The sequence below is a fragment of the Odocoileus virginianus genome, chromosome 9 (genome assembly GCF_023699985.2).
Source record: "Odocoileus virginianus isolate 20LAN1187 ecotype Illinois chromosome 9, Ovbor_1.2, whole genome shotgun sequence".
In the NCBI taxonomy this organism is placed as follows: Eukaryota; Metazoa; Chordata; class Mammalia; order Artiodactyla; family Cervidae; genus Odocoileus; species Odocoileus virginianus.
Window position 1 is genome coordinate 55,211,772 of NC_069682.1, and position 27,352 is coordinate 55,239,123.

The window sequence follows — 27,352 nt, forward strand, 5'->3', positions numbered from 1 at the left end:
GGCAGTCCAGTGGTTAAGACACATTCCCAGTGGAGGGACTCAGGCTTCAATCCTTGGTCAGGGAGCTAGATCCCACATGCCACAACTAAAAATCCCACATGCCACAACTAAGACCTGGTGCAGCCAAATACATAAATAAATATTGAAAAAAAGTTCTGGAGCTCTAAGCCGAGTCAACAATTCTGAAATTCTCATTCTTTGTTAAACGGCACCCTTTTATCAATCTAAGATCTCAAAACTCACAGCTCAGAAGCACTCAGACTGCATTATGGTTTGACTGTGTCTCCCTAAAATTCATACCCCTCAAGGTAAAGGTATTAGGAGATGGAGGCTTTGGGAGGTGGTGACTAGAATTAGGGCTTCCCCAGTGGTTCATGGCCCCCAGGGTGGGGGATTAGTGCTCTTTTATGGGTCATGTGAGAGCTTGCTTCCCGACTGTGTCCTCTGCCAGGTCTGAAGCCTGGGAGGGATCTCTCACCAGAACCTGACCATGCTGGCATCCTGATCTTAGACTCCTAGTCTCCAGGCCAGTGAGACATAAATTTCTCTTGTTTGCAAGCCACCCAGACTATGGTACTTTGTTGTAGCAGCACAAACAAGGACAAGTGACAGAGAAAAGATTGGAGTGTTGGCTGTGGTAGACTCTTGGAGGGGCAGGAAGCATGAGAAGAATGCTTCAGAGGCTAGAAATGAGAAGCAACCATCTGGGAAATTGGAATGTTGGCATCTTAGCTTGAGAATATCATCCGTAGGTAAACAAACAATGTACTGTCTTTTATCCTGGGGTGCTGGAAACCTCTGGAGGTATTCTTGGTTGTCACACTGATGAGGGAGCACCACAGGATACCAGCAGTCAGGGGACTAGGGATACTCAGTGGTTCATCCCACATGATGGAGAATTGCCCACCCAATGGTCAGTGGTCCCTCCACCCACACTAAGAAGCAGTCAGTCTAAAGCAGGGTATTTCCAAGTGTGGTTCTTGGACCACTGCACCTGTCGCACCTGAGAACTTATTAGAAAAGAAAATTCTCAGGCCCTACCCTAGGCTTACTGTATTCTGAACGCTGGGGTGGGACCCAGTTCTCTGGGTTTTAACAAGCCCTATAGGAAACTGTGACACACTCTCAAATTTGAGAACCGCTAGTCCAAGACAGACTTCATGTTGAATGAAATAGCATGACTTTTAGCAATGTGACAGGCCACTAAGCTTGGGGTTTGGAGTTTGCAGAACTAAGCATCAGGAGGCTTGGGTTATTATCCTAGCTGGCCTCTGAAAAGGCAACGATCTTATCCATATCATTGAATAACTCTCTCCCTTCTTGCCTACCCTGATCCCCCAGCCAGAAAGTTGAGTGGGTTCACTGGTTCCCAGGCTTCAGTTATGCAAAGAAAACCTTCACACGCTATGAAGTTTCTACCTTCCTCTTAACTTCAGTTGGCTTCATCTTTGTCTTTAAACAATCCAGTGTTTACTTGTTAAAAGTGTTTAAATTGGTAAATGGAAAACTAGTGTCATTTGCCAGCAATAGGAGGTAACCGATTATAATTAAGCACAGTGATAACATCCTTGATTTTTTTTTAAAAAAGAACATCATATGTCAAAGAAGTGCTGAAGGGACACAAGCTTCAAACCAAAATGGTTTTTCTGTTGTAACCAGAAACATTAAAACAGAATGTCAGACAGATGAAGAGATAGAGGGTAGATCAAGTGTATACACAATGAGAAGATGGTCACGCACAAGCCAGGGAAAGAGATGCCTCAGAAGAAACAAACCTTGATTTTGGATTTCTAGCCTCCAGAATTGTGAGAAAATAAATGTCTATTATTTAAGCCAACGGCAGGGGTTGCAGAAAAAAAAGGATGTTGAAAAAGAATAGTCAAAGGACCGTGTTCCACACTTGGGGGCTCACTGGGTTAGTTCATCTCCAGGGTTCCTTCTACTTAAAATAAGGAAGAACTATCACAAAACCAAGTCTCCTCCCATGTGGGTCAGGGCTGTGATGTTGAATTACTCATAGCAGATGTCTCTGGGGATAAAGCGTTTTAGTCAATCAGAAGGTTGGAGAGTTAGTCAGCTTCATCACTTACCTGTGTTTCTAAGTTGCTGTTTTCATCCGACCTTTGTTCCAAGATGGGCTTTTCTCTCTCTACCAGGAGAGGCAATTTCTGAAACATAAAATCCCTTCGAATTACCAACCAAAATGGTCTTTTAATCCACTTTAAAACTTGAGCATTTCTTTTTACGCTTTTGTTGAGGTTCTGCCTATGATACCTTTTGCCAACAAAGGTGATTTTAGCAGCTCAAGAGCGGAAACAAAGGACACAGAGTTTAACCAGAAAAGAAAAATATCTAAATGTCCAGCTTCTCTGGAGTGTGTTAAAGCTCTTGCACCATCAGGCATGTCAGCAGAAAACCCCAAGACTGGGGCTGAAAGCACCAACTTCTCCTGTGACACAGCCCCTGTTATCTGCTGCATCTCCTGCAACTTGCAATTCTTGAACTAAAGGTGTCTTACTATAGTGTCTCACCTCATGGAGGAAAGTATTTCTAAGAGTAACTAGAGTCTGGAGGCTGCTAGGACCGTGGACAATTTGGAAGAGTGTTTATACTTCCTCTTCTGTTCCTAAGAAGCACACTGACAATGACTCAGTTTATAACTTTCCAAAGTGCAAGGAAACTTGATGGTGAGATTAAAAATTTTGCTCAAAGAACAGGTTTCAAAAGGTTTTCAGAATCCTTTTTTATCCTAGCATCAGAGGTAAGCCCCAAACCATAAAATGTCCAGAAGACATCCTGTTTGTCTTAATATTAAAACACTTATCTTTCTTCTTACTAAGATCTCATACAGAATTTTACTTTCATGAATTTTGATTTCTGGAAAATGGAACTCATGCCTCCCCAAAGATGAAACAATAGATTCTCAGCATCTAGCTTATGGGTGACCACTCCAGATAAAAATGCAAAGTCACTTTATATTTTATTTATACCACATGGAACTCTGAACTCACCTGTTCACAAACATTTGTCCTATTCTTCTCTAATAGTTCAGGAGAGTGTTTGCTTTCTTTTTGCTTATGAAAAGGCGTGTTCCTTTGATAGGATTCAATCTCCCTTTGGGGAAGTTGGATGGGTTTGGCAAGCTTAAACTCTGCATTTGGGGTCAATTGCACCGGATCTTCCTTTTCACAGTTCAGCTTGAAGAGGAGCCTCCCATTGGCAATGATGATGGAGGTGAACCTCTTGACATCTTCCGGAACCGTCCGTGCCACCTGGACAAATCTCTCCAGGTCATCCGGGCTGTTCTGGATTTTGTCAGTCACAAGGACTTCCAGGGACCAATCGCAGCTCTCCAGACTTTCCTTTGTTTCAAGCAGGATTTGGTAGGAGTTGGAGATCGTCTGCAGCTGATCCCTAATTCTGGCCTGAAGATTACTGTTGGTGAGGTTGCACGTGGTCCCACAGACTCCTCGGGCAAAATCCAGGAATTCTCTCAGGGATTCCTCTGTGCGGTCGGCGGCCCTGCGGATTGCATCGATGTTGGCCTCCAGAGAGTCCCTGAACCTCCACTTCCTACTGACAAAGAGCATCAGGCCCCCGACAGAGCTGGCCACCTTCTGCTGCAGAGCTGTGACCGTTTCTCTGGCCAAGTCCAGGTCCAGGGGGGGCTCTCTGGCTGACTCCTCTGAGAAGGAGCTGGACGAAGAGTCAGTGGATGTGGAGGAGCAGGAGGAAAGAATGCTGGCTCTGCTGCCGGAGCTGGACACGGACGAGCTGTCTGGTTCAGGGGACAGTGATGCTGCCTGGCTGGGAAACCACGGGGAGTTATGGTCCGAGGAATTCTCTGAAGGCATGGTGGCTTTCCCCAGCTCTTTCTCAGCCTGGGGGTCCCTCGGCCTCGCTTTAGGGATGTCATAAATGTTCGGCTTGGTGTTCTGCTGCTCCACTCGGGGGATCAGAAAACTTGAAGGAACCTTGTAACTGACACCTTCATCCAAAGGGAATGCACCCTTGGCTGGTGGAAAGCTATAAGAAGGAATTTCTGGAAGACTGAGCTTTTTCTGCATGGACACGTTTCTCTGTGGGTGTGGATTGAGAGTCCCTGCTCTGCTGCTAGGAGGGCTGTGGAAGCTGGACATACACCTGGGGAGGGCATGGTACCCCGATTTTTCCACAGAGCTACTTGGAGATGCATTTCTTACATCAGCCTTTTCCAGAGACACTGGCGTGTCATAAACCCATTCCGATTTTTGAGGGCTTGGCAATGTGTTGCAGCCACCTCTCCTTAAGGCGATGCTTGATGTCGGGGGAATATTCTGCCTCTGTGAAGAACCACACAAAGTCACCTGTTATTAAGTTTAAGGAAAAGACAGGGGGAGTGACTCTGGAGATGCATTGCATGTGTATTACACTGAGGAGCCACCAAGCGCTGGGCACTGTGCATCTTAAAAGCCTGATGGTCATGCCTCTGTTCAAGCTTCTGCAGTGGCTTCCCATCTCCGCCACCACTCAAGCCCTTCACAGTCTGGCTCCAGCCTCCTTTTGAGTCTCCTCGCTCTCCGCCTCTGCCACCACACCTGCCACTCCCCTCCTTCAAGGTCCAGCGACTCAGGCTGCTTACCTTTCTCTGAACCAAAAATGCTCTCCTGCACGGCTATATTTAATTCTGTCCGAGCTGGTTCCTCTGTTCTCAGTGTCCACCCAACCCCTTGCTTTCCATCTAACAAACTCCCATGCATCCCTCGTGACACTGCTGTGAAGCCACCTTGGGCATGAGTGCGTGCTGGCTGAGTCACTTCAGTCATGTCCCACTCTCTGCAACCCCATGGACTGTAGCCTGCCAGGCTCCTCTGTCCATGGGACTCTCCAGACAAGAATATTGGAGTGGGTTGCCATGCCCTCTTCCAGGGGATCTTCCTGGAGATCTTCCCCAGGGAGAGAATGTCTCCCTCATTGGCAGGTGGGTTCTTTATCACTAGCACCACCTGGAAAACCCACCTTGTGCACAGGTGTATTTATTGTATGCATGCGACAGAATCCATTGATAAGCATGGATTACAGATTTCTAGTTAAGTCACCTTCCCTCCATACAAATAAAAGGCTAGCTCAACGCAACATGTCTCCAAGGTAGATTGCAAGAAGAAGCATTTATCTCAAGTCTCCTGAGCTCTTGCTCTATGCCGAGCACTGTACTAGATCTTTTGCAGGGATTATGTCAATTCATTGGGCTTCCCTGGTGGCTCAGAGGTTAAAGCGCCTGCCTCCAATGCGGGAGACCCGGGTTTGATCCCTGGGTCGGGAAGATCCCCTGGAGAAGGAAATGGCAACCCACTCCGGTATTCTTGCCTGGAGAATCCCATGAACGGAGGAGCCTGGTAGGCTACAGTCCGCGGGGTTGCAAAGAGTCGGACACGACTGAGCGACTTCATTTCACTTCACACTTCACTTCATGTCAATTCTCACAGTAAGTTTGTAAAGAGAAACAGAGGCGTACGGAAGTCAAAGGATTTATCTAGATCACATGACTTGTCTGGTAACTGAACACCTTCACAGTTACAAGTTTTGCCTCCAGTGAAGTAAATTCTGTTATGAGGGATTTGCGTTCCTAATTTTGACCAAGCAAACATTTCCCAGAGCTGGTTCAGGTTTGCACAGTCTCAGATCTCAGTGCCGATCATACTTACATTTCTTTGGCTGGCCGGGGGACCCAGTGCTGCCTTTTGGGGGCTGGGGGGGATATCATATAGCTGCTGCATGCCTGGCTCCTGGGAAAAGACCACAAAGGTCAGTTTGGAATTTTCCTTCCTGGTGGCTGCACATCACAAACCATCTCAAAGCTGGTGTTTTGTTTTTTTTTTCTCCAAGTAAAAACACAAATCATTGAAGACTGAGGCTTTCAGTCATGATGGTTTTATGGCACAAGTGTGTGCTGTTCTGAGTACATTTTCAACAATGGGCTCTGTGTTTTCCTTCTCAATCAAAGGTGGAGACAAACTATAGAGAGAATTAACTGCATTTGTCTGAGTTAAAAACAGCAGTTCATTTCCTTCTGTAAGTTCACCCTAAGATTGAATTAAAGAAGACTAAATATAAGATTGGAATTTACTATGTCTTTTTTCTTTCTTGTTTTTCCCAGTAGGAATTTTCCTGTGCTTATGACTCGTGTATTAATCCTGCAAATATTTACTAAGTGCCTACTAATGACTAGCCACTGAGCTAAGTGACATATGTACACCCAGTAATGAGCAAAAGACATAGCACCTCTAGAGATAATAGGTATTTGTGGGGGAGGTGCAACAATTAGGAAATACATAAATTAGGACATGAAAAATAGGTTCCATATTCCAAGGTAAGGTGAAAGAGCACCAGAACAGGTTTTGCAAAGAAAGAGAAAAGAAGCTGAAATTTGGAGACGGTTTTTGTTTTGGGTTTTTTTTTTTAGATGCGTATCATAACTTGTGGGATCTTATTTCCCCGACCAGGGATTGAATCCAGGCCCTCAGCAGTGAGAGTCCTAAGCACTGGGCCACCAGGGAATTCCCAAGAGGGGTTTCTTTGGAGAGAGTCAGGCTGTGAGTCTCCTCCAAGTCTCCTCCTTTCACTTTATAGGCAGGGGGAAGTTTGGTACTGCCTGCTCTGAACATTAAATTCCTCCACCGAGACTTCTTACTACCTGTAAGTGACCAGGAAGTCACCCAACCAGCCTAAATTTTTATTTTGACTGGAGCTGTGGCTCTCAGCCCTGGCTGAGCCTGAGCACCACCTGGGAGCTTTAAAATTCCTACTGCCTGGGTCCCACCCCAGATCTCAAACCTCAGAGTCTCTGGACGTGGTTCCAGGAAGCAGGCATGGCTGAAGCATCCAGCCCATTCCCCTGTGCTTGGTGGGCAGGGTACAGCATGGCCATAGGGCAGTTCTGATGGGCTAAGAAGTGACTAAAGTTGTTTTCTGTTACAGGAAGTATGTCTTACAAAACTGATGTACCAGTTACATTCACGTAAGATTAAAAAAAAAAAACAAACTCTGAAATTTCCTCCCCAAGAAATAATCAGTGTTAAGATAACCAACAACAATGTTAAGACTATGACGTATATCCTTCGTGATACTATTACTTTTAAAACGTGCAGATAAAAAAAAAAAGTGCAGATATGTGTATATATAGTCTTTCCTGGAGGCTCAGAGGTTAAAGCGTCTGCCTCCAATTCAGGAGACCCGGGTTCGATCCCTGGGTCAGGAAGATACCCTGGAGAAGGAAATGGCAACTCACTCCAGTATTCTTGCCTGGAGAATCCCATGGACGGAGGAGCCTGGTAGGCTACAGTCCGCGGGGTTGCAAAGAGTCGGACACGACTGAGCAACTTCACTATCGCTATTTATATACTGTTGTGTTAGTCACTCAATTGTGTCCAACTCTTTGTGACCCTATGGACTGTAGCTGACGAGGCTTCTCTGTCCGTGGGATTCTCCAGGCCAGAAAACTGGAGTGGGCTGCCAATCCTTTCTCCAGTGTGTATATAAGCATGGATATAAAGTATTACAAATGAGAAGTAAAAAATTTTTAAATATTCAGAATTCAAATAGTAGTAATATTCGTCTGAGCATGTCTGGGTTCCCTGGGCACAAAGCTAGTTTCCGAGTGGTGATGGGTCCCTTGGAGTCAGAACTGAAGCTCCAAAGGTCTCTCAATGGTAAAACTGAAATGCAAGTTCAGCATAATGCTGAGTGCCCACGATTTGGATAGAGAAAAAGGAGAGGAGCAGGGCCATGGATGAGGCTCACCTTCAGGGTTGGTGGGCACCGGCTCTGGGCAGGCACATCGTACACCTGGCAAGCCAGAGCTGGTAATGAGGTCCGAGCAGGTCTGGGAATCATGAAGACAGCCTTGGGGAGAAAAAGAAGAACAGAGGGAAAGAAATGTTACCACCGCATCCATGGACCACAAAACAGCAAAGGCAGCGCTAACATGCTAGGACATTCTCTGGGCACCTCTCATTGGAGACCCTTTACTCTGAGACTGGAGACAGCAGGACGCTGGTGGGGAGGTCCGTGATGGAGGCAGTCTTCCTCACCATGTGGATCAGCCTCATCTGGGAAGTGGGTTGGAAATGCAGATTCCTGGGCTCCGTGTGCATTGCACAGAATCTCTGAGTCTTGACAGAGAGCCTGGGAAACTGCAGTATCATCAGGGCCCTCAGGTGATTCTGATGTTCTCAGAATTTTACTTATGGAGCTGACTTTGTGGGTCACACTTGCCCAAGAGACAACCTACAGCCTATGATGGGACTTTCCTTGGTTTGTAATTGTAGGTGGAAAGAAGCCAGTTCAGTAATGCCCAGTGTTTTCTTGGAAAATGTAGATGGGAACTAAGGAACATGTTTTTGAGAAACATGGTTTTGAAAGGAAACTCTAGTTCAAGAACTAGAGGGTCTACAAGCAATTTAAACCTAAAAGCAGATTTCATCAGGAAATTTGATCTTTTTACTTGAAATACAAAAGATTGCCCTTTCTGAATTTAAACCAAAATCAAATATCTTCTTTGTATGGTCTTTTTTTTTTTTTTAAGAAAGGCCAGTGTATTATAATAAGGAAGTTGGAATAAAAAGTAAAACAAAGCTCAAGATCGTGGTTACCCTGGGGGGAAGTGGCTGGGAGAGGTGGGAAGGGGCTTCTGGGATGCTGGTTTCACTGTGTTTCTGGATTCTGATACTAATGACTGAACTATGAGGATCTAGAGGTTAAACTTCAATAAAACATTAATGGATAGTATCAGCCACAGAGTCAGGTGAACTAGATCAAGAGCATGCCAAGGGCTCTGTCTTGGGTGTTGGCAGGCCAGGGGTGTGGACAGACACAGATACAACAAAGAAACTTTAGTCTCTGGTGTTCATCAGGATATGACCTTGGATGGGCCTTTCACCTCCCAGGGAATCAATTTCCTCATTTGTAAAACGAAGAGTTGTTCTCACCTAAAGAGGTTTCTTTTTCTCTCAGATCTACAGAGGTCTCTTCCAGCTAAAAAGATGCAGAGTCCCTGATTAGGACAACTTGAGACAAGGGACATATTTTCACCCTCTTGGTTTTTAATTTTTGGCCAACCTTAATCTAGAGATGCTCAACCTGAGTATAAGGGGAATCTCTGAAACAGGTCCCCCGGGCCAGGTGCCAAGCCTGTTTACTGCCCATTGGAAAACAGCTCAAAGCTAGTGGCTGGGCTTGCTTAGTTTTACCAACATCTCCTTCTGTTCAGAATGTTATTTTCTCAGCATTCTCAGACTCAAAGCTCACCACTGGATTACCCAAGTAGGGAGGAGATGCCTCCCTTCTGTGGATCAGAAGATTCTTAAGTTATTATAATCTTGCATCCTTCTAGCTCCTTCCTTCTTGTAGTAGAGGAAGAAGCAAGATTATTCAGAATCACCAAAAGCTACAGTTTGAGGTGAACTCAGAAATGATAAGATGGTTGGATGGCATCACTGACTCAATGGACATGAGTTTGAGCAAGCTCCAGGAGTTGGTGATGGACAGGGAAGCCTGGCATGCTGCAGTCCATAGGGTCACAAAGAGTCAGACACGACTGAGTGGCTGAACTGAACTGAACCCTCTCCTGATACAGAGCAAGAAAGAGAAGTCTACAGGGGTGCTGGGATGTCTCCAGGCACCCAGCCTGGCCGTGGCTGCCGCAGAAACCAAGTGAACCTGGATTCCTCATTTCTAAGCTGCAGATGACATTGCTTGCTTTAAAAGACCCTCAAGCACAGAGAAGGCGATGAAAAAGGGAGTGGGGAGAGGGTCAAAATATAGATAGGGCAGTGATGGAGGGAACTTAGGCAGGAATAAAAGGCAGGAAAGTTCCCCAAGTGTTTTACTGGGGCCAGCCACCTCAAAACCCGCTTGAGTGGTGAGGAGCCCCTGGCTTCTGAAATCCCCTTCAGTGGCTGTGGTTTCTGTCCATGGCCACAGCCTGCACCAGTGAGGTCTCCACGCTTCATGTCAAGGACAAATCTTACAGCTAATGCCCTGACCCTTTTCTGAGTTAGGATGGTCAACTCATCTCTCTTTTTACACCAACATCAGGCTAGAAGTTGACAGTGAGCCCACGGTTATGTTGGATCTGGTGATTTCATTCATTCCACAAAGGTCTATGGAGCATCTCGCAGGAGACTGGCATGGTCCTGGGGGTTCAGAATCCCCAGCAAACTGCAGACTTTGCACCCACTGTGCTTTTAGGGGGCAGGGAAAATGACCTTAGATTTAAAAAAAATTTTTTTTTTTTACAGATGGGTTAAGACCTTTATTGAAAGTGAAAGTGAAAGTGAAGCCACTGAGTCGTGTCCGACTCTTTGCGACCCCATGGACTGCAGCCTACCAGGCTTCTCTGTCCATGGGATTTTCCAGGCAAGAATACTGGAGTGGGTTGCCATTTCCTTTTCCAGAAGATTTTTAAAAGATTTTTAATTGGAGTATCATTGCTTTACAATGCTGCGTTAGTTTCTGCTGTAGAACAACATGAATCAGCCATAATTATATATATACATATACCCCCTCCCTCTTGAGCTTCCCTCTCACCCCCAGCCCCATCCCACTCCTCTAGGTCATCACAGAGCACTGAGCTGAGCTGCCTGTGATATACAGCAGCTTCCCACTAGCTATTTTTACACATCGTAGTGGATACACTTAAATGCCAGTCTCTCAGTTCGTCCCACTTGACCTTTGATTTTTTTTTTTCTTTCCTTTGAAAGTGAAAGTCACTCAGTCGTGTCCAACTCTTTGCGACCCCATGGACTATACGGTCCATGGAATTCTCCAGGCCAGAATACTGGAGTGGGTAGCCTTTTCCTTCTCCAGGGGATCTTCCCAACCCGGGGATCGAACCCAGGTCTCCCACTTTGCAGGCAGATTCTTTACCAGCTGAGCCACAAGGGAAGCCCAAGAATACTGGAGTGAGTAACCTTGCCCTTCTCCAGCGGATCTTCCCAACCCAGGAATGGAACCGGGTTCTCCTGCATTGCAGGCAGATTTTTTACCAACTGAGCTATCAGGGAGCAACTCAATGAACTTCAGCCCAGGCCACTTGCTCTCAGAGGAGCCAGCACCCAGGCCCCACTCTGGGTCAGCTGCTCGGATGACAGCTGAGTGTGCCAGGCCTAGATTTGGGCCAGTTGTTCCAGAAAAGGGACTTCAGGTCCACCCCACAGATGGCTGCAGGGCAATCAGCCACCTCTTTCTGATGTTTGTAGTCGGTGCCTAGAGGGGCAGCTGTTCTGTGTAACACGGGTTGTCTGCCTGGCAGCCGGGGGAGGCAGGCACTCTGAAGTATTCAGAATCTCTTAGCAACTTCCCTGATGGTCCAGGGGTTAAGACTTCACCTTCCAGTGCAGGGTGAGCAGGTTTCATCCCTTGTCAGGGAGCTAAGATCCCAAATGCCCCCCAACTCCCCCAAACCCCCCAAAACATAAAACAGAAGCAATATTGTAACAAATGCAATAAAGACTTAAAAAAAAATCTTTTAAGGGATCAAAGAAGAAGCTGGTGTGGAGGAGGCCTGCAGGGTAAGTGGGACATTCTTGGGAGGCAGGGCAGCACATACATGGGAGGAGGAGCCTCTCCTGGCCTAGGGCCTCATCAGGACCTCTGTGCAGAGCTGAGGCCAGGTGGGATGTGTCATCTGAGCTGAAAGCAAAGTGTGTGATGGCAGGAAATGCTTGCAGTGACCAAAGACCATGCAAGACTGTGCTGCATTCTTAACACCTCATGAAGGCTGGGGCTTGGAGGGAAACAGTGCATTAATTTTTTTTTTCTTTTGTTAATTCCTGCTTCTTTCTTCTTCTTTTATTTTTTTGATGTGGACCATTTTTAAAGTCTTTATTGAGTTTGATACAATATTGCTTCTATTTTACCTTTTGGGTTTTTAGCCCCAAGGCATATAGGATCTTAGCTCCCCAATCAGGGATTGAACCTGCACTCTCTGCATCAGGAGGCGAAATCTTAACCACTTGACCACCAGGGAAGTCCCTTCCTCTCCTACTTTAAAAAAATGTTTCATTCTGCATTTACAAAGTGCTTCTTTTCCTCTGCTTTTAAAAAAAAAATGTTACTTTTTAAAAATTACAGATGTAATACATGTTCTATATAACACACAAATCAACCTCTTAGTCTCTTTGTTCATCAAATATTTATCAAGTACCCACCCCAGGCTAGGCACGTCCAAGGTGCAGGGGACACAGAAGCGAATAAAGTATAGATCCCTGTTTAATGACTTCTTTCACTTTCTCCTTAACCAGTTCCACTTCCTAAGGGTGACCACTGCTGGTGTGTGTTCTTTTCAATGCACACATATATACATACACTTTTTAAAGTTTTTTTGGTTTGTTTGTTAGGTTTTTATTTAAATGGCTCTTTCTCCCTGCCTTATAAATACCTTATAGAACTAATTTCATTTCCCCCCCATAACTGCAGCACACACACACACACACACACACAGTGGCTTGTCGTAGGGTACTGCCAAAACTTATGTAACCAATCCTCCATGAATATTCCTTTAGGCAACTGGAATTTTCCCCTATAACAAATAATACAGCAATGGCTATGACTTCTTCATTCAGATATATTTCTGCCTTCTTGTGTATTTCTGCAACAATTCTGGAAATCCTTTCTAGGTTGAAAGGAACACATTTTAAATCTGATGCATGATTTCTTGCCTTTGACCCATGGAAATTCAACCCCTCCATTTAACTAATGTTTCTTCCTAGTGTAAAAAGAGACCACTGTAAATGTTGTCATTCTTTCAGACTCAGCTCAACTAAGCATTCAGTTTCCTGCAAAGCGTGGGTGTCTTGGCAAGCCAGGAACCACCAGGGTACCCAGAGTGTTAATGACAACCCAATCACAGGATGGTTCCCATCCTGTACGTTTGCTCTCCTGATGGATACCCACAATTCAAGGGTATTCAGGCCCTGGGTGCTGCCTACCTTTTGGCCTATTTCTTCTGTCTGGAAATGTACTTACCTGTTTTGGAAAGCTTAGGGTCTTTTCACAGACAATTCTGGCACAGGCAGGTGGGTCAGGGACTTCGTAGATTTGGACTGTGGAAGGCGGGGGCCCCTCCACCCAACTCTTCATCTGCTCGTACACAGGAGATGTGGGGTCGAGCACGGTGGGCACCTCATAGGTCTCCTGGGAGATGGTGGGAGCATTGTCCAGGCCTTTCAGGAAAGGGGGACGAGGCCTGTCTGTGGGGGCCTCCACTAGGATTTGGAGGCGGTTGGCAGGGGCCAGGCCTTGCCTCCCGTGGAGCAGACACTTCCACCAGCCTTCGCTTTCTGGTACATTTTGTTCCAGAATGGTCAGGATGTCTCCTCTGCAGAAAGCCAGCTCATCGGCGCAGTCAGGGTGGTTGTCATAAAGTGCCTTGGCCAAGAGGTTCTGGAGATGGGAGAGAAAGAATTCACAGTCATTGTTATTGCCAAGGACCAAGACTGCCACACCACTCGCTTAGAACACAGTCACAGCTGCTCCTTTATCTCATTTCCTCCCCTCCCACCCACCTCCCCCCTGCAGAGACCCTCGTCCCTGCTGTTTGCCCAATTTATTTCTAGCCATTCTTGGGGAGGTGGGAAGAGTCTCAGGTGAGATGTCAGAACTTCTAGGTAGTCTTACCTATCACTGACTCAATGGACATGAGTTTGAGCAAGATCCAGGAGATGATGCTACAGTACATGAGTCACAAAGACTTGGACACCACTGAATGACTGAACAAATGACCCACCAGAGGTATACGGTAGACGGCAGCCTAGCACAGAACTAGGTTGAAATCCTGGCTCTGACTTCCTAGCTCTGTGCCCTTAAGTAAATTAGCCACTCTCTTTGGGCCTCAGTGTCCTTGTCTGTAAAATGGGAATAATAGCACTATCTACCTCACGTGGGTGTGCTCAGTCACTCAGTCATGTCCGACTCTTTCCAACCCTTTGGACTGTAGCCTTCCAGGCTCCTCTGACCATCGATTCTCCAGGCAAAAATATTGGATTGGGTTGCCATTTCTTCCTCCGGGAGATCTTCCCGACCCTGGGATTGAACCCACGTCTCTTGAATCTCCCGCACTGCAGGCAGATTCTTTCCACTAGCACCACCTCTGCCTCACAAAGTTATTAATTAAATGGGTTGATATGTATAGAAAGCTCACTGAACAGCGCCTGGCACTTCCTAAGTTCTCCATAAAGCTTGGCTGCAAACTGTCAAAACGATTCTATTGCTATTTTCCTGGTTGTTGCTTTTCTCCTGGCTGGCCTTGGAAGCTCCATGACTTTGGGGACCACGTCTTGCTCAATTTGCTGTTCTCTCGCAGCACTGAGCATGGACCCAGGCTCAGAGCAGAGGCTCCATTTGTGCTCATTTATTCACGTGCAGTGAAACAAAGACACAGAGGGTGAGTGACTAGTCTACACAGCCAGGATCAAAATACAAACAATCTCTTAATTCTCAGGCCCAGACTCTTTCTGTAAGCTACATGGCTCTCAAAAAATCCCGAACAACACCAACAAAAAATTATAACCCACCTGTTATAATGACAGCAATGGTACTGTACTGCCTACAAATACCTAACTCCTCAAATACCCCTTGACCTGATTTTAACTGTTTTCCGGTTCCCTCATTAATTAATCAGTTTAATAAAATCCTTGACGTGAGTTCATTTCATATTTGCATGAGAGTTATGATTTTACCTTTTTGAAAATGAGACTTTGTTCACACTGGGGAGAAAAAGGAAAGCAAAGTACAGTCTCCAATCTATCATCACAATTCCCATGAAATATATTTAATGCAGTCTGAGAAGAAAAAAACGCATCATCTGAAATGTGCTTCCATTTGTCTGGAAATAAGACAGCATGTGTGTCTAGGCAGAGCAGTTGTTTCAACACGGCAATTGCTGGGAAGCGCCCAGATTGGCAGCAGCTTAGCTGGTGGACTTGCCTGTTTCAAAAGGGGATACTTGCCTGGAGAACAATTGCCTTGTGTGATCACCCGCCTGATCAGGCACCCACAACTGTCCAAAATGGACATCGACAGTCTTGCTCTAGAGACATGGTTTACTTTCCATGGACAGTCTACAATCTTCAGAGTGGCAGCCCACACCCTAAAGGGCGTACAGTCACGGTAAAGGAAAACCCTAACTATGTTGTTAGAACAGGATTCCCGTCAGAATAGTATTTTGTTATAACTGGTCCAGAGACACCTACTGCAGTCAATTAATGTCTCAAAGTTTTGATAATAAAGACTATCAATATTTATGTTATAGAAGAATTAAATACATGTAAGAAATCTTGGAGAATTCCTCTCCCAGAAAAGGGAGCTAACAGCAGACTACACTGAATGGGGAATTATTTTGTGTTGGGGACACTGAAGCTATCATATCAGTTAATTCTCAGGTGCCTCAGAGGTAGGTTTTCTTCTTCCCATTTTACAGACAAGGAAACTGAGGGTCAGAGAGATTGGATGACTTGTCTGAGGTCCCATGGATTCGAAGTTTTCTCCTCATATCCATTATTGCACGCTTCTCCTTCCAATCCATTCTCTAGACACCAATCAGAATGACATTTTATATGATATTTCTCCTTCTCTGTCTGGTTTATTTCAATTAGTATAATAATCTCTAGGTCCATCCATGTTGCTGCAAATGATGGTATTTCACTCTTTTAATGGTTGAGTAATATCCCATTGTACATATGTACCACACCTTCTTTATCCATCCCTCTGTCAATGGACATTTAGGTTGCATGCATGTCTTGGCTATTGTGAATAATGGTGCAATCAACACTGAGGTGCATGTGTCCTTTTGAATGACGGTTTTCTCCAGCTATATGCCAGGCGAGGGATTGCAAGGTCATATGGTAGCTCTATTTTTAGTTTTTTAAGGAACCTCCACAGTGTTCTCCTTTGGCTGTACTAATTTATTAATACATTCCCACCAACAGTGTAGGAGGCTTCCCTTTTTCTCCACACCCTTGCCAGCATTTATTGTTTTGTAGAGTTTTTAATGATGGCCAATCTGACTGGTGTGATGTGATATCTCATGGTAGTTTTGATTTGTATAGAATGATATTTTTTACACATAAATCAGACTGTTGGTCTGTTGTTTAAAAATGTCCAATTGCTTAGAACCACCTTTAGGACCAAACCTAAACTCTCTGCCCGATTGCCCGGCTTGAATGACTTCCTCCTGTTAATTTTAGTGCTTCTCTCCTGTTAATTTTCCTCCAGCTGCCTTGTTTTCTTTCTCCGATGCACTAAGATTACTTCCACCTCAGGACCTTTGTCCTTGTGAGTCCTCCTGCCCTGAACACTCTTCACCCATATATTTGCACAACTGACTCCTCATCCTTCAGCTCTCAGCTCGAGTCACTTCCTGTAGAAGCTGTCCCTGACCACACGGGAAGGCTGGGCTCCTCTTCCACATGCATCCACGGGACTTAGAGATGAGGGCCCTCTGGGCATGTTAAGAAAGAACCCAGTTGGGACCCAGCCAGACTTTTACGGACAGGCTGGCAGTGTGGGGAGAAATGAGAAATAGCAGCCTTGGGTTTCCCTGGTGGCCGAAGGGTGAGGAATCCGCTTGCCAGTGGAGGAGACATGGCTTCCACCCCTTGTCCAGGAAGATCCCACATGCCCTAGAGCCTGTGCTCTGCAACAAGAGAAGCCACTGCAATGAGAAGCCCGTGAACTGCGACTAAAGAGTAGCCCCTGCTTGCCTCAACTAGAGAAAAGCAACAAAGACCCAGCGCAGCCACAAATAAAAATAAATTAATTAATCTAATTAAACAAAAAAGAAATAGCAGCCTCAGCAAACAGGTATCGAGCTCTTATGTCCCTGATACTGCGCTGAACGCTTTACAGACAACAGACCGAAGGGACTGATGGGCTACGGCAACAGCGTTCTGATTACAACCATGATCATCACTGAGGCCACCTCCAAGTTATTCTTTGTGTGTGAATGCTCAGTGGTGTCCTCCTCTTCGAGACCACATGGAATGTAGCCTGCCTGGCTCCTTTGTCCATGGGATTTCCCAGGCAAAACTACTGGAGTGGGTTGCCATTTCCTCCTCCAGGGAATCTTCCCAACTCAGGGATCGTACCTGCGTCTCCTGCACCTCCTGCGTTGCAGGAGGATTCTTTACCCCCTGAGCCATTGAGGAAACCCAAAATACCAACAGCACCCAGTATGCCCGTGGTCTCTCATGCAAGTACTAACCAGGCCCAACTCTGCTTAGCTTCCAAGATCAGGTGAGATTAGGGGCTTTCAGGGTAGTGTTAATTTGGGAACATTTGTGTAGATACAAGAGATGAAGCAAGGTGTGTATTTATATTTTTATTCTCTTTGGGCACAAAGACAGTTAGGTCCTAGGTACAGCAGAAGAAACCTTCCTTGCCAATTTCCAAAAAGGACCTTTCCCCCAAATGCCCATCTTCATACAACAGTTGGGAGAAGGGAAAGGAGGCTAGGGAAACAGAGGCAAAGAATAAGAGTTTCTCTCTCTGGGGAGACGTTCACACAATGGCCAGATGCAAAGTGCTAATCCTCACTGAACTGGCAATGAGCCACGGGAGTAATTAGCTAGCTTCATTTATTCATACATCAGGTTTGAGCATCAACTATATGCCTGGCGCTCTGGGGAGATAAAGTGGTGAAGAAAACAGTTCCTGATCTCATGTCGATGTACATCCTAGCAGAGGAGACACACTCCAATCACAACAGAAATAAACATAGGGTTTCTACTTCTCTTAAGTGCAGCCAAGAAAAATACAGAAAGTTATGAGGAATCTGAGTGTAGTTGGGAAGTGGGGATGGATAGGGCTTAGGGAACATTTTCCTGAGAAACTGGCCATGGAAGTTGCAATCTGGGAGTGAGTAGAAATTAGTCGGATTGAGAAAAGGGGAGAAATCATCCAGGCAGAGGAAGAGAAATGGGTGAGGGAGGGAGTGAGTTTGTGTGTTTGTGTGAAGTGTATGGTGAGTCAGGGAAGCTGAAAGATGTCCAGGCTGTCTGGTTGTTGCTATTGAGTTGCTAAGTTGTGTTCGATGCTTTTCCAATCCCATGGACTGTAGCCCAACAGGCTCCTCCATCCATAGGATTTCCCAGGCAAGAATACTGGAGCAGGTTGCCATTTCCTTCTCCAGGGGGATCTTCCCAACCCAGGGATCAAACCTGTGTCTCCTTCATTGGCAGGTGGATTCTTTACTGCTAAGCTATCATGGAAGCCCTGATCAGGTTGTCTGGAGAGAAGTAAATAAAAGCCTGGGGCTTCCTTCAATATTGGTTGATGTTTCTAATTTCTGGATGGGAAGGGGATTAGAAGGAGCTGGTGTGAAGCCAAAGAAGCTCATCAAAGCCAGTGGCGGTCCAGTCCAGGTGGGAGGGGCCTGAGGCTCTGAGGATGGAGGTGGTTGGCTATAGGAGCACAGTTGGGAGGAGCTGCCGAGGGATTGTGTGCAACCCTGAGGTGAGTCGTGAAAAAAGGGCAGGGTTATAACTGCTGAGAAGGAAAGAGAGTTGCACTGTGGATCAGGGGAAGTAAGATGCAGAGAGAGATGTGGTCCCATACTTTGTCTTCTGCAGTGATGTGAAAGCTGGCAGAAGTAGCTACAGTTCCAAGCAGAGGCTGGTTAGAGGAGCCTGTAGAAATGCCACCTGCTGAAACTACCGACTTTTGTTTCTGCATCATACCCACTGCCAGGGTGGTCACATCCTCTCTAGACCAGGAGGGTGGGCACAGCTCCTCGGTGACTGCCCCACACTGGCTCTCTGAGAGCCCAGCTTGCCTTCCTGCTTGCCTTTCCACTTTTCTTCAGTTCACTTGAAAGAGCAAGGTGGCAGAAACTCAGAGTGCTCAAGCTGGGCCTCATCTATTGTTTTTGCCACATTTCAGAGCTTTAAGGTGCCTGCGTCTAGGAGAGTTTAAGATCACAAGGCAGCAGGCAGGAGAGTAGGGATCCAAATGAGAGTCACCCTGACTCTGAACCCTGCTATGGCCAATTCACTGCACAGCCTCCCAAAGTCCAAGTCAATTCCTGTCCTAATCTGCTAAAGTCCCTGTGCGTGTGTGTACTCAGCCTCTCAGTTATGTCCAGCTCTTGGCGGCCTCATGAACTTTGCAGCCCACCAGGCTCCTCTGCCCATGGAAGTTCCCAGGTAAAAATATTGGAGTGGGTTTCAATTTCCTACTCCAGGGGATCTTCCCAACCCAGGGATCAAACCTGGGTCTCTTGCATCTCCTGCATTGGCAGGAAGATTCTTTACCACTGAGCCACCTGGGAAGCCATAGGCAGGAGAGGCAAACTCAAATGATCATAAGAACCAGGCAAGAAGTATGTGTATGTCAGGGAGGAAGGCCAGGTGTCAGACATTTGAGAGTGGTGGGGACTTTGGCATGCTCAGACAGATTTCAAAAGATAACTATTAATACTGGGGTCAAATGACGTACTCTACTGCTGAGTCCAGCCCACTGCTGGGGTCTTAGAGGCCTCACCCTGGTTTCCTTTGCAAACTGGGCATTAAAACTAGGAGTCGCTGGAGCAGTCATGCCCAATGCAGGAGTTCTCTAATGGACATTCTGTTCCGAAGCCTCCCACCCACCCCATTATCTTATCCATGACTATGTGCAAATTGCTCTTGGTCTGAGGCTCTCTCTATCCTCCCCTGCTGGCTCCCCTCTCTCCCTCCACAAGGGTCCGATCAGAAGCATCACAGCCCAATCCTACTCCCTCCTCGCTTTATCTTTCACAAGTCTCCCCCCACTCCCAGACTCTTGTACACCTGAAATTACAGAGTTAGTGGCAGGGGATAGGAGAATAAGGATCCTGGGATGTTTCCATTAAAGTAGCTAGAAAATAATCTTTTCCTTGGGAAGGTAATTATACCACGAGGGCATCAGCACACAGCAGGAAGTAGTGAATAAATAAATGCCACGAACAAGGAGAGAGAGAGATCATAAATGTGCAAGGAACTCTGAGTAGCAGGTGGTTGCTGGGTCCCTGCTGTGTACAATGTCATGAAACCCCATTAACAAGATGAGTGTTTTTCTTCTACTAAAATCCTTCTTTGAAAAGTGTCCATGTTTAGCATGTTAGCTTCCTTCTCACAGATTCCATGACTTACTTCCAAGAATTCTTAGTTAGTTTTAGGGGAAGGTGATGGAATGGTTCATACTTCCCTTCTGAGGGCCATGAGAGAGAACAGTTATACAGAAGTCACAATTTTTAAAACCACATATACTGTAAATATTTCAAATCCTGTGGTGTATGGGAAATGTGAACCCCTGAGGTTCACGAAGGTTTTCCCTAGATGTAGGAACTTCTTTGAGATCCATGCAGTATTCTCTCATCCATCTTTATGAGGCTGCTGTCCAGACTTAGAACATCAGGAGTAAATGCAGAATGGAGAAAGCTCTTTGATCATCTTTAAAGACAAAGGTCTCCCCTTCAATGTACTTGGAAGTATTTCAAATCATGTAAATATATAGATAGGCTTAGAATGATCAAAGCAGAGAGAATGGTGCTATCTGTTGGCTTGTGACTGTTTATTTTCCATCATATTTTAAAGCATAATGTTGTTTTTTTTTTTAAGGAGAGAGAGAGAAAGAAAATTTCCAAAAGCATAATAAAAAATCCCCTTACCACCTCCATTTTTCCTTTCCCACCCACATTCTACAAAAGGGGAAGAAAGAGAGAGGAAGAAAGACAACCCTGAGGAAGAAGCACAGTATCCACATGACATCTTTTCATGGGAGATGCTGATGAGTGACAACATTCTGCGAGGTAACCTCCGGAGAGGTGAGGGAGGGGCAGACAGGCTTTCAAGGAGTCACTGCAAAGACTCTCTGGGGAGGCTCCCCACTTTGCAAAGTCGATATAACAATGCAGACTTCTTACACACTGTGTCAGCTAATACTGAGTTCCTGTAATTAATCAAAGAAAACAAAATTCCTCTCTAATCTTCTGGAGGTATATTGAGTCATGTTCATGCTGTTGTTTACTAATTTAGCCAATACCTCATTAATATGGATTGCGCATAGCTTTTCAACTCGGTTCCAGGCACTGGGATAAGTAATCAGTATTGATTATCTCACTTGGTAGTCACAATTCCATAAAGCAGGGACTGTTACTAACGTCCCATTTAAGAGATGTGAAAGTTAAGTCACAGAGAGGGTGAGTGAGTAGCCAAAAGCTGCTCCGAGAGGCAAGGAATAGAACCAAGATAGGCACACAGGCAAATCTGACCCTGGAGTCTTTCCTTTTAGCCTTCAAGTCATAGTGGTTAGCACACTGTCCATCACACAATGTCATGTGCATTTCACTGGATGAGAAAATGACCAAGGGTGCCTCAGGAGAGAAGGATGGCAAGCTGATAAAAAACATTTTAACACAGTTGGATAAATTGCATGGTTAGAGCATCAGAATTAGATACTGCATTAAGAATTCAGACCAAAAAAAAAAAAAAAAAGAATTCGGACAATGGCTTCAATGTAATAACTGACAAATAATGACACATTTGTATAATGGAATACTATACAGTCATTAAAAAGAATGAGGTAGAATTTATATGAGCTGAAGTGGAACAGTCTCAAAAACAGAGTATTATTATTTGACTGTGTCATGCAGCTTGTGGGATCTTAGTTCTCCGACCAAGGGTTGAACTTGGACCTGGGCAGCAAAAGTTCAGAGTCCTAACCACTTAAGCACCAGGGAATCCCTGAATGCTAATATTTTTAAATGCAAGACGAGAAACTGTGCAGATGGTACGCTTCTATGAGGACAGCATCTTTCTGGAAGAAGACATAAGTCATTGGGGCTCCTCTCTGGCTTGGGGAACTGGAGACCAAGAAACCCTAGAGATCTGGGATTAAAGGAAAACATACTTTCAGTCCATGTTCACTGGTACAGTTTCAGTTTTTAAAATCACATGTGCATGTTTTGATTTTTCAATTCAAGAATCTAGTGTAAAGAGGTTCTGTTCTGTTGGAAGAAAATGGCTTCTGTGTTGGTGAACTTGCACTCCTGCTTGTCATGATCACTGTTCTACTTCCAGATCTGCTAGACGGGAACCTTGACCAAGCCAGTCTTCATCTCAGCCAAAAGCATTTTGTCATGTAAAAGCATCTCTTACCTGGGGAAACCCTTCATGAACTTCTGGGATATCTCACACCATTGATGACACTTTCATTATCCATCCATTCAGAGGACCATTTACAGCATGAAAGAAAAGCTGAGAAGTATTTGGACCATTGTCGAGAACCTGCTGATTTTGTCAGTGTTTTTTTCTCCCCAGCTCCTTGAGAGTAGGACTACAGCGTGAAGATCCCCAGAGAAGGCAACAAAGACCTACCACTTAGATGCAACAGGGTCAGAGACTTCTCTGCTGCTCCACTGGTTAAGAATCTGCCTTCCAATGCAGGAGATATGGGTTCGATCCCTTGTTGGGGAATAAGATCCCACATGTCACTGGGCAACTAAGCTGGTGTGCCAGAGCTAGAGAGGACTCTGTGTGCCGCAATGAAAGCTCCTGCACGCTGCAACTAAGACCCGATGTGGCCAAAAAAATCAATAAATAATATTAAAAATAAATGCAACAGGGTCTAACTGCAGGTGTGATAAGAATCACAGAAGTTGGGACTTCCCTGGTGGTCTGTTGGTGAAGAATCCTCCTGCCAATGCAGGGAACACAGATTCCAACCTTGGTCCAGGAAGATTCCACATGCTACGGGGCAACTAAGCCTGTGGGCCACAACTACTGAAGACTGCGCGCGCTAGAGCCCATGCTCTGCAACAAGAGAAGCCACTGCAATGAGAAACCTGCACACCGCAACTAGAAAGTAGCTGCCCTCGCCGCAACTAGAGAAAGCCCCCGGGCAACAATAAAGACCTAGCACAGCCATAAATAAACAAATACAATTTGAAAAAAAAATTACAGAAATTTAGTCTGGAAGAAGCTTTAAGGGAGTTTCTGGGCTGGCCCAGGCAAGTGTGAGAGGCATGGAATGAGCCTCCAGGCAAACAGGGGAGGTGGGCTGCCTTTGTCCCCATCACGCCCCCTCCCCTGTGGTCAACTGCAGAATGACAGGAGTCCTGGGCACAAACACCTGGACCAGATGGGAGGCCTCCTTTGAGGGGACTGTCCCCAAGACCAGAAATGAAGGACGAGCAGCCGGGGGACATTGCAGCTGTGCATTGTGTGCTTCTGACACTGGGGAAGGTGTTAGTTTAACCATTTGTTACTTTCCCTGTGCATGGAATTGTATTATGAGACCACCCAGCCTCCTCTTCTTTCTCTTCTTTAAATTATGTTAACTCTTCTTTCCTTTCATGAATTTCAGTAGCTATCTGTAGCCACAATTACATTGAAAAGTAAAATTCCACAAGTTACAGGGAACCGAGAGTCACTTAACATAGCAAGATGGTACATTTCGCAACCAGAACTTGCTTGGAGATTGGCAACTCTATTAAATTATTTCCTTTGGATGTGTCATGCCTAAACATGGGTGCTGCAGAACTTGAGACACCGTGGCTGCAATGATCTGCATTTCATTTTCAGAAATTTTTAGAAATATTTAGATTTTTTTTTTAATGAAGTGAGAGCTAAGTAATTTCTTGCATCATCCCCACAGTATAAAAAAGAGTAGTTTCTTTTGGAGTTTTTTTTTAACTTTGCAAAGTACTTAAATGAGAGATGCTGAGGGAAAACTGCTGTCTGTCTTGTGCTTAACATTAATTTGCTTGGATGGGCTAGGAAAATAACTGGTTTCCACTACTCCACTTTGAGGAAAAAGTTGAAAAGTTCTGGACAGAAAGACTCCAGAATGCAGAGAAAGTCATCTGAAATTATCTAGCTGATATATTGAAATACCCTTTTCCAGATTAAGAGAAACAGGACTTTCCTGGTGGCTCAGTGGTAAATAATCCACCTGCCAATGCAGGGGACATGGGTTTGATCCTTGGTCTAGGAAGATCCTACATGTCACAGAGCAACTAAGCCTGTGAGCCACAACTACCGAGCCCATGCTCTAGGGCCTGAGAGCCACAACTACTGAAGCCCACTTGCCCTAGAGCCCACACTCTGCAACAAGAGAAAGCATCGCAATGAGAAGCCCGTGAACTGCAACAGAGAATAACCCCCACTCGCCTCAACTAGAGAAAGCCTGAGAGCAGCAACGAAGACCCAGTGCAACCAAATTTAAAAAAAAAAGAAAGAAAAAAAGAGCATGCTAAGAATGCATCAAAAATATTAAAAGAAAAAAAAGAGAGTGAGAAACAAATAAAGGAAGGTTTCCTTGTTTTCTCAACATCTCTAAAAACGATCCTGACTATGTGAACAGGCACAACCTTAACTGATCTCTCCATCATAAAGTTGAACTCTGATCTTTTCAGCTTTGAATTCTTCCAGATGGTTCAGATGTAAAAGTCTCTCACACGGGGACTTCCGTAGCCGCAGAAGGCATTGTCGACTAATAAGAGTTTGAGGAAGAGACAGTGGCCAGAAAAAAATTCCAAAGCCACTGAGTGGAAATGAGGCATTTTCTTCCCTGATGCCTGAATAATGTGGTTATCCAATAGATTGGGGTCTTCACCAGACCCAGATGTTTGAATATACTTCCCCTATTCATGGGAACTTTGCTAAAATATGCTTTCCCTGCTTCACTGATTTGACACTTATCAAGCACCAACTGTATGTCTGATGTGTATCAGGGGGAGCAAGATGAACAAGTTCCCTTAGTCTAAGCTCAGGGTTGAAATGATGCAACAGTGAAGATCTCCCAGGTCTTCTAAGTAATTGATCTTTTTGGATGTGGCCCAAGACAGGTTGGTGTTATACCAAACTGTTTTTGTAGCCTGTAGTGCCCTAGAGATGCAGCATATTTGTTCATCCATTCCCCAAAGCCCCTCCCCACCTTCAAGTTCATTCCTTGCTAGACAAGCCCCGGAATTTTTGTTTAAGATACTTGGTTTGGGGAAAAGAGTTGTTGAGAGCAAAGGTGGGCCAAGGTAAGTGGTTGGGATTCAGCCTTCTCTTGTGAGAAACTTGTGGAGGGAGGAGGGCAAGTAGCTGAGAACTTCCTGGCTCTCAGAACAGGACCCTCATCTGAAAGTGTAGGGTTCCCATCCAGCTCCAACCACCGCCCCCCCCACACACATTTTGCACAGTTTCTTCTCTTATTCTTATCTCCTATTTTGTGAAAGTCATCAGAGGAGTTAAATAAAGTGACAGGTGCGATCTTTTCCTATCTCATCTTTTCCTTTCTTGTTTCTTGCTTTGAAAGGTAAAGGGAAGGAACGACATGGAGACCAAATAAGGTGTTTCATGGCCTTTGAGCAGTCTGAAGCAATTACACCACCCCTATTGGGGGAAAGCTTTGTCTAAGACTGTGCTTCTTAAACTTCGTGTGTCTATTAACTGCATAGGAAAGGAAAAAAGGAAAGTGAAGTCACCCAGTTGTGTCCGACTCTTTGCAACCCCATGGACTGCAGCCTACCGGGCTCCTCCGCCCATGGGATTTTCCAGGCAGGGGTACTGGAGTGGGTTGCCATTTTCTGCTCCAGGGGAATCTTCCCGGCCCAGGGATTGAACCTGGGTCTCTCATATTACAGGCAGACGCTTTACCGTCTGAGCCACCAGGAAGGGTGACTATTAACTGCATGCTTCTTGTCATATCTGTGTGCTGTTTGTATACTTTTTAACTTAAAGAACAATATTAAATTAAGCCAATTAAAAAAAAAACACTCTCCCAAAGCAAGATGACCTATGAAATTAAAAATTTGATGAGCTAGCTTTAGTTTTTTCCCAATGCACATTAGAATACATAGCTAACATTAACAAACCTCCCATCTATGGACCACACCTAAAATAATCTCGTGTGACCGAGGTCAAAGTCCCACAGGGTGTGGTTTTTCCATTTGATTGATCAGGAAGAATTCAAACCTGGTCCAAGCTATTTAATAGATTGCAGAGAAATAAGTGAAGGTTCATACTTGTTCACGGAATTCTCCATTGCCTAGGGTCATTTTTAGGGTTGTTAGGAAAGCAACAAGCCACCTGTTCTTTAAGTTCTTCTCTCCTTCTGTTAGCAGGATTTTTTTCCAGGTTACCAGGTTTATTCATTTTGTTGTCAGTAATGAGCCATAGACAAACCAATTGCCAGCCTTCCAGGAGACACCACAAGGAAGGTTATAGACAATGTGCTCTGTAATTGTCCCTGTTGATTTTCTGATCCCTACATTTTGGTGTTTCCCAAAGTATAGAAGCCACTTGATGTTTCCGCTGTTAGTAATTGATTCTCATGCTCTTTCAACCTGTGAGTTTAAATTCTGAACCCAAGTGAACATTCTTTTAAAAAATATATATTTATTTATCTGGCTACAACAGGTCTTAATTGTGGTGTGCAGAATCTAGTTCCCTGACCAAGGGTCAAACCAGGGTCCACTTCAATGGGAGCTTGGAGTCTTAGCCACTGGACCACCAAGCACCTTTCAGCTTTTGTTAACCAGATGTCAAATATCTCCAAGAGAGAAGCATCCTACTGCTTTCTTACCCCAGTTCTCCCCAACTGCAACCCCCAAATGCTAGGGGGCTGTAACAAACGTGTGACAAACAAAATTGGGAAGCAAAGGTTAGTTCCCTGACCAGGAATCAAACCCATGACCCCTGCCTTGGCAGGCCAGAGTCTTAACCACTGGACCACCAGAGAAGTCTTGAGAAGCAATGGTTTAAAGAAAAAGAACAGTTCACTAATTTATAAACTCATGGCAAACCACTCTGAATGGGCAGATGGGTCTCCTGGATTTGCCCAGGATTAACACTTCCTTGAGGCGCCTTAAGAACCGGCAAACCCTCCTTGTGAGGAGCCGCCCGCCCTCTGCTGCACTCTGGGTCCTAACTCTGTCCGGGCCATGGGCACGCAAGAGCCCTCTCCCATTCTGCTAAACACATGGCTCATGAGCACTGCATCTGGAAGTGGTTCCTAACAGACGACTTCCCCTTTTTGCAACTCATGTTGAAGTCTTCGAGTATCACTTGTAGGGGCATTTTTTGTTGTTACTAGCCTCCCACCTTCCTCCTTTGAAGTTATTTCCCCTCTTGTCATTTCCTCCCTGAGTCATCACTGTTCCAAGATGACCACACATGTTTCTACAGCCGCTTCCCCATTCCATTATCATGCAGGCCACTTTCCTTTGAAAAGTCTTCTAGCAGATGTTTTTAACTTTAGGGGTAAGTGCGATGGTGGTGTGTTCTGTTTTGCTTCCTCCCCCACTCCACCCCCACCGCCCCCCCTGCCCCCAGCAAAGTGAGCTCTTTAGTAAATACCCTGTTAAGGG

General features: G+C 45.3%; 1 protein-coding gene across 1 annotated transcript in view; it reads right to left on the reverse strand.

Moving 5' to 3' along the window:
• CASS4 (Cas scaffold protein family member 4) overlaps nucleotides 1–27,352 on the reverse strand; it is a 36,946-nt gene that overhangs the window by 3,293 nt on the left and 6,301 nt on the right. Inside the window, exons 2-6 of the mRNA XM_070472476.1 lie at nucleotides 13,006–13,422; nucleotides 7,780–7,881; nucleotides 5,685–5,765; nucleotides 3,012–4,322; nucleotides 2,091–2,168 (exon numbers count right to left, since the gene is read on the reverse strand). Coding sequence (XP_070328577.1) covers nucleotides 2,091–2,168; nucleotides 3,012–4,322; nucleotides 5,685–5,765; nucleotides 7,780–7,881; nucleotides 13,006–13,422 — 1,989 coding nt within the window. The remainder of the gene's footprint in view (nucleotides 1–2,090; nucleotides 2,169–3,011; nucleotides 4,323–5,684; nucleotides 5,766–7,779; nucleotides 7,882–13,005; nucleotides 13,423–27,352) is intronic.